This window comes from Prionailurus viverrinus, chromosome D1, assembly GCF_022837055.1.
Source record: "Prionailurus viverrinus isolate Anna chromosome D1, UM_Priviv_1.0, whole genome shotgun sequence".
NCBI lineage: Eukaryota > Metazoa > Chordata > Mammalia > Carnivora > Felidae > Prionailurus > Prionailurus viverrinus.
In genome coordinates, this window is record NC_062570.1 from 110,983,316 (window position 1) to 110,992,831 (window position 9,516).

The 9,516-nt window shown below is 53.6% G+C and overlaps 1 protein-coding gene across 2 annotated transcripts in view; it reads left to right on the plus strand.

Moving 5' to 3' along the window:
• DDB1 (damage specific DNA binding protein 1) overlaps window positions 1-8,464 on the plus strand; it is a 29,538-nt gene extending 21,074 nt beyond the window's left edge. For both annotated transcript variants that reach the window (XM_047823682.1, XM_047823683.1), the window contains exons 22-27: window positions 4,091-4,261; window positions 4,618-4,727; window positions 5,004-5,173; window positions 5,373-5,475; window positions 6,911-7,034; window positions 7,625-8,464. In XM_047823682.1, the coding sequence (XP_047679638.1) occupies window positions 4,091-4,261; window positions 4,618-4,727; window positions 5,004-5,173; window positions 5,373-5,475; window positions 6,911-7,034; window positions 7,625-7,708 (762 nt within the window). In that variant the 3' untranslated portion in view covers window positions 7,709-8,464. The remainder of the gene's footprint in view (window positions 1-4,090; window positions 4,262-4,617; window positions 4,728-5,003; window positions 5,174-5,372; window positions 5,476-6,910; window positions 7,035-7,624) is intronic.
• The last annotated feature ends 1,052 nt before the right edge of the window (window positions 8,465-9,516 follow it).

A 9,516-nucleotide genomic window follows, 5' to 3' on the forward strand; every position in this document is an offset into this window, starting at 1 on the left:
TTGAGACGATGAGAGATAAAAGTGGGGCAGGGACTGAGGAAGTGCCAGAAGGAGCATGGGGTGGGGACTGCTATTTCATCACATGGTTGGGGGTGGGGGCGGTTCTTGCTGAGAAAGTGACATCCGGGCAGGTTCCTGAGGGACGGAGAAGCCATGCCTGTGTCTCGGAGAAGCCCAGTGCGAGGAGTAGGAGGTAGGAGCGGTCCTGCTGTCTGCGTGGGAGCGAGCTGGGGCAGGCAGGGGGGTCAGAGGGGCAGCCAGGGGCCTGATAGGCTGTTTAAGGACTTTGGGGTTTTACCGTGAGGATGATGGAGACTTCTAGAGGGTTTGAGCAAATGCTTGGATGTGGTTGGACTTCTGTCTTGGAAAGATCACTTCACATCTTAGGAAAGGCCGGAGGAGCCCAAGGGCAGCAGCGGTGAGATCTGTCAGGCTGTAGTGCTGATGCAGACAGCAGCGGCTGGTTTCTGGGAGCAGGGGCGCTGGAGAAGGTAGAGAGGGCTCCGGCACACAGGCACGATCGATCATTAACTGAATCTCCAGTCTCTCCCTTCCCCAGAGGATGGGGGAGGGGGCCCACAGGTCCAGGCTCCTAATCATGGGCACCGGCCCACATCCTGAACTATCCAGGAACCACCAAGAGGCACCTCATTAGAACCAAGGACTCTTGTCACCCGGGAAATTCCGGGGGATTTAGGAGCTCAGTGTAAAATGCTGCTCTCATTTAGGAAGTTACAAGGGTTTTAGTTACAAGGGTTTTAGCATGCTAGGTCAGGAACCGGAGGCAGAGACCAAAGGTATTTTTCTATGTCCCAGTGAGGAAACCAGAGGTTTCCTGGTTTTGGACCTCATGGGTCTCAGTAGTCACGTTAGTGAAGATGTCACGATGGTTGCCGGATGGGCTAGAGATGGCAGGGCAGCGGTTATGACACGGCACTTAAAGCCGGCAGTGTGTTGGGTGCGCGGGTGGCTCAGTCGGTTAAGGTCCAACTTCGCTCAGGTCATGATCTTGCGGTTTGTGGGTTTGAGCCCTGTGTTGGGCTCTGTGCTGACAGCTCAGAGCCTGGAGCCTGCTTTGGATTCTGTGTCTCGCTCTCTCTGCCCCTCCCCCGCTCATGCTCTGTCTCTCTCGGTCTTAAAAATAAATGAACACTAAAATAAATAAATAAGCCAGCAGCGTGGATGAGGTCACCCAAGATCATCCACATGCTGAGAGTGGGTGGAGGAGGGACCAGAAGGCCGAGCCCTGGGATCCTCCGGCCCATAAGTTGGGGTGATGGGGAAGAACGAGCCAAACGCAGAAAGGGTGAGGAATGAAGCAGGAGAGGAACCAAGAGAGAAAACTGTTCTGGAAGCCACAGAAAGAATTTCGGGTGGGGGCGAATTGATAAACTACAGGTGCTGTCAGAAGTCAGGTAACGTAAGGGTTACGAGTTGGCCTCTGGTTTTGCCACCGTGGAAGGTATTGCTGCCCTCGGCCAGAGCAACTCTGGGTGGGCAGTGGGGTGGAAAGCTGGGAGAGGAGCGTTCGACCGGGACTGGGAGGAGAGGGCTGCTGGCGTTAGAACCGCTTTCAGGGAGTTGGTGTTGAAGGGAGAAAAGAGTAATGGGGTGACTGCAGGGGTGGCAGGACAAGAGAGTTGTTAGCTTTTCAAGCTTGGAAACACGGCTCCACGCTTCTGTGTGGACGAGAACGGTCCATGAGACACGAGGTGCCGGAGCTGTGTTTTTGAGTAGACCGGTGGGAGGTGGGACGCATTGTCCGTGTGGGCCCCAGATGTCGGAAGCACCGGTCCGCTTGGTTGTGTCTACCCTCCGAAGGAGCTGAGAGAAAGGGTGGAAACGGAGGGAGTAGAGGGTTCAGGAGGTATGGCTCGTAGCCTCAGGACCTGGAGGGCCGCGGACCAGGAGAGTATCCGGTTACTGGGAAGTAGAAGGAGCTCGCTGTCTGTGAGCGGCCTGAGAGGCGGTGAGACCAAGGACACAAGATTCTGGAACCGTGTAGTGGCAGGTTCTGAGGGTGACTGTTGGATGGACAAGATACGTGAGGAGAGGGGGGTGAGGAGAGGAAAGGAGTCGGTATTGGGCCTTTTCTATGAATGTGAAAGTCACCAAGGATCCCAGGAAGGCTGTGTGGGGGAGTGTGGTGGGGTGGGGGTGTGCATGGCTGCTCTGGGGCTGGCAGAGTCTGAGGGGCTGGGCTTCTGGATGGCACGTCAGGGAGGAGGCAGGATGGAGGTGAGAAAGGGCCGGCTGGGAGTGCTCGGAAGCCTGTCTTTCCTCCAGCCTCGGCAGTACAGGGGACAGGGGCAGGGAGAAGTTGAGAGGGCTTGGAGTCCTTGTGAAAAGAGCCACGTCTGAGAGAAAGGGGATTGGCCAGAGAGGAGGCTGCCCAGGGACTGTGCTCCAGCAAGCGGGTGCAGAGCCCGTGCGCGGGACGTGGGGGGCGGGGGAGGGGGGATGCGAGGTTAGGGAGGAGGTGGCTAGACCATTGCTGTCTAACGGAGCTCCCATAGGAGTCGCAGGTGTAATTTTAGACTTTCTTGTTGTCATGTGAGTAAAAGTGAAGGGTACATGAAATTGACTTGAGGAATGTGTTTAACCCAATAGGTACAAACTACCATTTCAACACGTAGTCAATGCAAAAATTATTAGGGAGATATTTTGTGAGTTATTCATACAGAGACTTCAAAACCTGCTTTGTGTTTTTACTCTTAAAGCACATCTCAGTTTGGGCTAGCCACATTTGAGGTGTTTTGTAGCTACCTGTGGCTAGTGGCTACCATATTAGACAGAACCTGCTGGGTTAAAGAGTGGACATCCTGGATTTTTGGTGGTGTCTGACCTTGGTTTTGACTGTCTCCAGAGCAGACAGACTGTGAATGGAGAGTGAAGGGGGTGGGGGGTGTTGCCGGGAGCATGTTGAGTGTTTGGCCCCATTTTTACTCCACTCTTGGAGTGGGCTTACCCAAAGATAGGGGGCTCTGGGTACCCATGACCCTGCCGATGGAGGTGTGGTAGCCATTGTAATTGTCACATGTGACTCTTGGAGGGCAGGCACCTCTTTGGAATCCGGTTTCTTTACACATACCCTGAGAAATCATGGCCTAGTATATTCTGTCCAGCAGTTCCTGTATGTGCCGAAGCCTTGGGCGGGACCACCTGGATCCTGGGGGTCTGCCAGGGCAGGCTTCTCCAGGGAGTGGAGTCCTCTGACTGGGTTGTGCCGAATATGTATCTGTTTGTCTGCTGGATTGTAAAGCATCTTCATCAGTTTGGAGGTGTGGTTGTAACTGAAAAAACATAGCAGTGGAGAAGAAAAAAGGGGGAAAACTCTTTGGGTGGAGGGGTGGCCACAGATCTAGTTCTTTGGGCCCTTCCTTCCTTTCCTCTCTCTTCTTTCTCTCTTTCTTTCTTGAGCGCACACACTCGTGCAAGTGGAAGAGGGCGGAGAGAGGGAGAGAGAATCTTAAGCAGGCTCCACGCTCAGTGTAGAGGCCAATGCAGGGCTTGATCCCACGACCCTGGGATAAAGACCTGAGCCTTCAGTTATTTGAAAGAGTCCTTGAGTTATTTGACCATGTTTCTGTTGGACTTTCTGTTCCATTTTCTCTGCTCATTGGGTTCACGTCAGAATATTCTAAGAACATATGTTCTGAGAAGGGTTCAGAAAAGACGGTTCTTTGGGAGGTGATCTTGTTCCTTCCTGATCAAGATGGATCTTCTTTCTCCAGAAATACTTCTGTAGGTCAGTTCTCAACTGTCAGTCACGAGAAGACCATCTTTTGTTGTGTCTTTAGTATTGCTTGCGTTGCTGTTTACTTGGTATCTTTCTTGACACTGGACTCATTTTTTTTTATGTAAAGGAAAACTTTTTATTACCAGTTTGACGTGCTCACTCTATTTTCGTATCTCGTAAGTGTGTGATACCAAAATAAAATATTCACGCAAGTTCCGCAGCAAGCCGGCTCTCCTCCCACACTGCACTCCGGTAAATGGTGCTGCACATGGAGGCTTGAAGAGGGGGACGGGGGCCGTTCCGAGAGGTTTGGGGCCCCTCGGGTTGAGAGAAACGGGATGTCCTTCCCAGGTGCGGCTTTATGAGTGGACAACAGAGAAGGAGCTTCGCACCGAGTGCAATCACTACAACAACATCATGGCCCTCTACCTGAAGACCAAGGGCGACTTCATCCTGGTGGGCGACCTGATGCGCTCAGTGCTGCTGCTTGCCTACAAGCCCATGGAGGGGAACTTTGAAGAGGTAGTTGGGGTGGGGGCAGACTTCTCACGATGTGGCCTCCGCGAGTGTTTCTGCGGTGGGGAGGGGTAATCAAGCCCAGCGGGGGCAGGTTTTTCCCGGGGCATCCTTTCTGCTTTGGTTAGGTGTTTTCGGAGGACCCTCCCCCGGCACTTGAATCTCACCATTCAGCTGCAACCAGCTGGGATGCACTGGCCGGAGATGGGGGGTAGCGTCTCTGTAGAGCGGCAGTCGTTAAACACAGGGCCGTCTCTTCCGTGGTGCGGGCTCTTGGCCTCTGGCCAAAAGACCAGTCGGAGAACTCGCTTCCGTTACACACTGCTGATTATATTTTCTTGTTGTACCTTACCTATTTGAAGATTGCTCGAGACTTCAATCCTAACTGGATGAGTGCTGTCGAAATCTTGGATGACGACAATTTCCTAGGGGCTGAAAATGCTTTTAACTTGTTTGTGTGTCAGAAGGATAGGTGAGTGACCAGCTTTGGGGACGGCGGGGCGGGGGGCAGGGCCCCCGAGTGGTGGATGAGGACGTCGGGTCCTTTCTCGGTGTCAGCACGCCTCCTCGCTGAGGTAGAGTTCTTCCACGAGGGAGTCAGAGCCACAGCAGTCGGTGTCTCCAGGCCGCCTCCTCCGCTGGGGCGTGCGTGGGCTCACCAGGGACGCGGAGCACATGGTGTCCCGTGCGTGTGGTCCGTGGCGGGGACGGGAGGTGCAGGGAGCGAGTTTCTCACACTGCCTTTCAGCGCTGCCACTACCGACGAGGAGCGCCAGCACCTCCAGGAGGTCGGTCTCTTCCACCTGGGCGAGTTCGTCAACGTCTTCTGCCACGGCTCTCTGGTCATGCAGAACCTGGGCGAGACTTCCACGCCCACACAGGGCTCGGTGCTCTTCGGCACAGTCAACGGCATGATTGGTAAGGCGGGCGCCTGCAGGGCATGCTGCGGCACAGACCCCCGTTCGGAGGGACGCGGACGGCGGTGGGCCGCTGCCAAGGCGTCCGCTAGCAGAGGCCGCCGCGAGCTCGGCTCTCCTCGCGTGGCTCCCCCGGGCTGCCCTCGGAGGAGGAAGTGTGCCGCGGGCTCTGCGGCTCACGGCTCCCTTTGCTTCTCCAGGGCTGGTGACCTCGCTGTCCGAGAGCTGGTACAACCTGCTGTTGGACATGCAGAATCGACTCAATAAAGTCATCAAAAGTGTGGGCAAGATCGAGCACTCTTTATATCCTTTCCAGGGGCGTGTCCCAGCACAGGTAGACAGCTGCATTACCCTAGGCTGCTTCTGGAAACTGCTGCTGTTTAGGAACGGTCTTGACTAGCTTCCCATGGGGAATGGACTTTTGTGGGTTTTGTTTCGTTTTGTTTTGTTTTGAATGTCTGTTTGTTTTGAGCGAGCAAGCATGGGGAGGGGGCAGAGAGAGAGCTGAGCAGGCTCCCCACTGTCAGCACGGAGCCTGATGCGGGGCTTGATCTCAGATGTTCGTGAGAGTATGACCTGAGCCAAAATCGAGTCAGATGCTTAGCAGACTGAGCCACCCAGGCACCCCAGTGTGTGTGTGTGTGTGTGTGTGTGTGTGTGTGTGTGCTTAATATACTTCTGGAAAAATTCAAACACACAGTAGCAGAGAGGATAGTATAGTGACTCCCCATGTACTTATCACCCAGCTTACCTGGTTCATTTTAGAAATGTATTATTTGTGTCCTTGAAATATGCCTCTGGTCTTTCTGACCTTACATGTCAAGCAGGAAATTTAGATGACCACGTAGGAATGTGCTTTCAGAGATCTTGTTGGGGACAGCAGGGTCTGAGAACTCTTGTGAGAGAGGCTGGTGGGAGAAGAGGGGAAAAGTGAAGAAGCCGAAAGCTCCAGAAGCCCAGGGATCAGGCCCCTGTGACACCCAGGATCCAAGTACTGCTGGACATTTGCTTATTCCTGGAGATAGAGTCCTCCCCAGGCAGGAGGGCGGGAGGGCTCTGGGCCATTCCAAGGCAGGACGGCCCAGCTCTTGCCTGCGATAGAGGCGATGGGCTGGTGGGTCAGCTTTTGCTACCCAGCAGGGCTTTTGGCATGCTTCTTCTCCCACTAAGCCTCAGTTTATTCATCTGTGTAGATCAAGGTTACACTTAGAAGCGTGGTTCTTCCCGGGTGTGCACGTCGGACTACCTGGAGTGCTTGTGGAAAACATCCGTATGTGGCCAGGCTCTGTGCTAAGGAGACGGTCTGATCTGTAGTTTCCTTAAAGTATTTTTTTAATGTTCATTTATTTTGAGAGACAGACAGACAGACAGACAGAATGAGAGACATAATCCCAAGCAGGGTCCGCACTGTCTGCACAGAGCCCGACACGGGGCTCGATCTCATGAACTGTGACAACATGACCTAAGCTGAAATCAAGAGTTGGATGCTTAACTGATTGAGCCACCCAGCTGCCCCTGATATGTTTTAAAAACATTTTGAAGATCACTCTACTAGAGAATATTTGGATCAGGTGATAATTTTACCTAAGGCCTTTCAGTTCCAAAACTGTCTAAAGAGCAAACATTTCTTGTTCTCATCCTGGTGATCGCTTTAGATTGTGGTGTTGGGCAGAGGCGGGGATGACTGAGAGTAAGGCTGTTTGCAGATAATTGCATGTTCCTTAACTCACTTGTCCACCTGGAGATCCTTTCATACTGAGCGAAAGACAGAACCGGCCACAGGCTTCATTGATGGAGACTTGATTGAGAGTTTCCTAGACATCAGCCGGCCCAAGATGCAGGAGGTCGTGGCAAACCTGCAGGTGAGCTGTGCGGTGTTTGGACTGTGACCCAAGTCCATGGCGGGGCCAGGCGTGCTGGAGACACCAGAGTGCCGGTGTCTCCTGCCTCCACCCCCAAGTACCAGCAGCCCTTTCTAAGTAGTTTCCTACCCATGTGGGAAGGTCGAGTCTGAGGGCAAGGGGATGTGGCTGAGGGTCACGGCACTGTACTAGGAACTTCACCTGTGTGACCTCCAGGAGTGAGGGCATATTCGGGCATGTGCAGATCTCTGGCAACCCACAGATGGGAGGCAGGGTCAGGATCCTATAGGGAAGAGACCTTGCCACAGTGCAGAGTTTTGGGGTGTTGTTCACTGGAGATGGTGCCTCTGGGGGACATTCTGGAAGGGAGAGAAGTGTATGCCAGGTGGTGGCCTTCGAACCAGCTTTGCTGTCAGGAGACCTTGCTGACTTGTACCTTTAAGGAAAGGTGTGGGTTTCTGATGAGACCGCCTTCCCTGCCACGGCAGTACTGCCGACAGGTGCTTCTCGCTGTGACTGTCCCTTCGCCCCTCCCGGGGGTGAGAGAGCACCCCAGTGGCCCTCACAGTCCTCCCCTGTCCCCATTGCAGTACGATGATGGCAGCGGGATGAAGCGAGAGGCCACCGCCGACGACCTGATCAAGGTTGTGGAGGAGCTGACGCGGATCCATTAGCCAAGGGCTGGGGTCCCCCTTCCCAGACCCTCCCTGAAGGCTTTGCTCTCCTGCCCTGCTCCCCTCCCCCACCACTGTCTTCTCGGCCAGGGGAAACCTTCCCCTAAGCCAGCTGTCCCAGAGGCCACAGTCTACCTGTGTGGAAATGGGGATTTCTTTGAACTAAAACCAGTTCACTGGAGACCTGGGAACGGGGTGAAGGTGAAGTATTTTCTCCCTGAATGTTTACCAGTCTCAGATGATTCCAGCCATCGCTTTGGACCACCAAGCCTTGATTGGTGTTACCGGTTGTCCTTCCAGGGAGGGAGTTTGCAGCTCTTGGGCTGAAAAGAAGCTCTGTGTGTGCGCGCGCGCGCGCGCGTGTGTGTGTGTGTGTGTGTGTGTGTGTGTGTGTGTGTGTGTGTGTGTATGTGTGTGTGTGTGTATCACACTCATGCATTGTCCTCTGCTATCTTTTTATTTAGGTTGGGGTGTGGGGAGGTTGTGGGTAGGGGGGAAGGGGGTGGGACGGGTCATTGTCTCTGAAGTGAGAGCTTCCTTTTGCTTTCTCTATTGCCTGAGAGCTTTGGGTCTGGAGGCCTGACCACCAGGCCATGAGCTGCTCTGAGTCTGAAACCTGGAGGTGGTGGGTGTTACCCAAGCCACAGCCTTTTTTGTCTCTGGGGAACGGCCTTCTTCAGAGGGAAGAAGGTCGGGGGCCGTGAATTGGTTGTTAGTTTCCGAGTTTTACCAAATAAAGTAGAATCTAAGAAGAAAGATCCATTTGCTTCCGCTTTCCTTCCTGCTGCCCAGCTCCCCAGCATCAACCCGGTCACACTGCAGCGGTTCAGTGTAAAGTCCTTTCCCTCCTTTACGGCAGCTGCTGTAGTCACTTGCCTTTGCTGCTGCAACAGCGGTTCCCAAGGAGAGAAACGACAGCTGCGTCTTCTTTGCCACGTGATCGTTTTTGGTGGGATCCCAAGGATAACGGGAGTCAGGTCTTCAAAATTCAGTGGCCTTGATTGCTCTTGACCCTGTAGTCACCATTTGATTCCCAGTCGCCTCTGTTAGTAACCTGCTGGGCCTGGGGGTTGCTTGGGCTCCCTTTCCTGGTGTCATTTTAGACACGTGTACAGCGTCCGGCCAAGCAGCCCCCAGGCGCTGCTCCTTGGCCAGGGCGAGGAGCTCCTCATGCACCTCCCAGCTTCCTGTTGCCACGTGCCCTTTGGAGTCTGATTTTATTTCCTCTGGTTTAATCAGGTAAACCTTTGGCGCCTTGGGTTTGAGAATACAGGAGTAGGACACGTTTGGGGTTCACCCTTCTGTCCAGCAAACAGAGCCTGTCTTCTTTTGGCTCAGTGGGTCACAGTGTCTGGGCCCACATTTCCACCAGTGACCCAGTGGGAATAAAGGCTGCTCTGTCCCAACAGTGGAGAGGAGGGTTGATCCTGGGCATATTGGCAGGCTCCTTTAAGACCAGCCTTTGATACAGTGTCAGGAAAATTGTGGTTTCAAGTTCAAACTGTGGTTTCGGGAGATTCTAGCTTAAAAGAGAAAGGGCAAGGAAGCATCTCCGCTTTGGGGGTCTTCGGGAGTAAGTCTCCTTTCCTAGGAGGCATTCCGTGTGTTTCTTTACTGTTCTATTCCCCTTCCTCTTCTGGGATTTCTGAGGGTGGGGAGTAAGGGTCTTAAGGGAAAAAATAATCAGCATCTCTCAAAAAAAACCACAGTTTGAACTTGAAACTCAACACTGTGATTTGAATTCTTCAAGTCATGGTTTGAATTGAAAAGGCCTGCCCCCATGCCAGAGACCAGCTTTAATGAGGCAG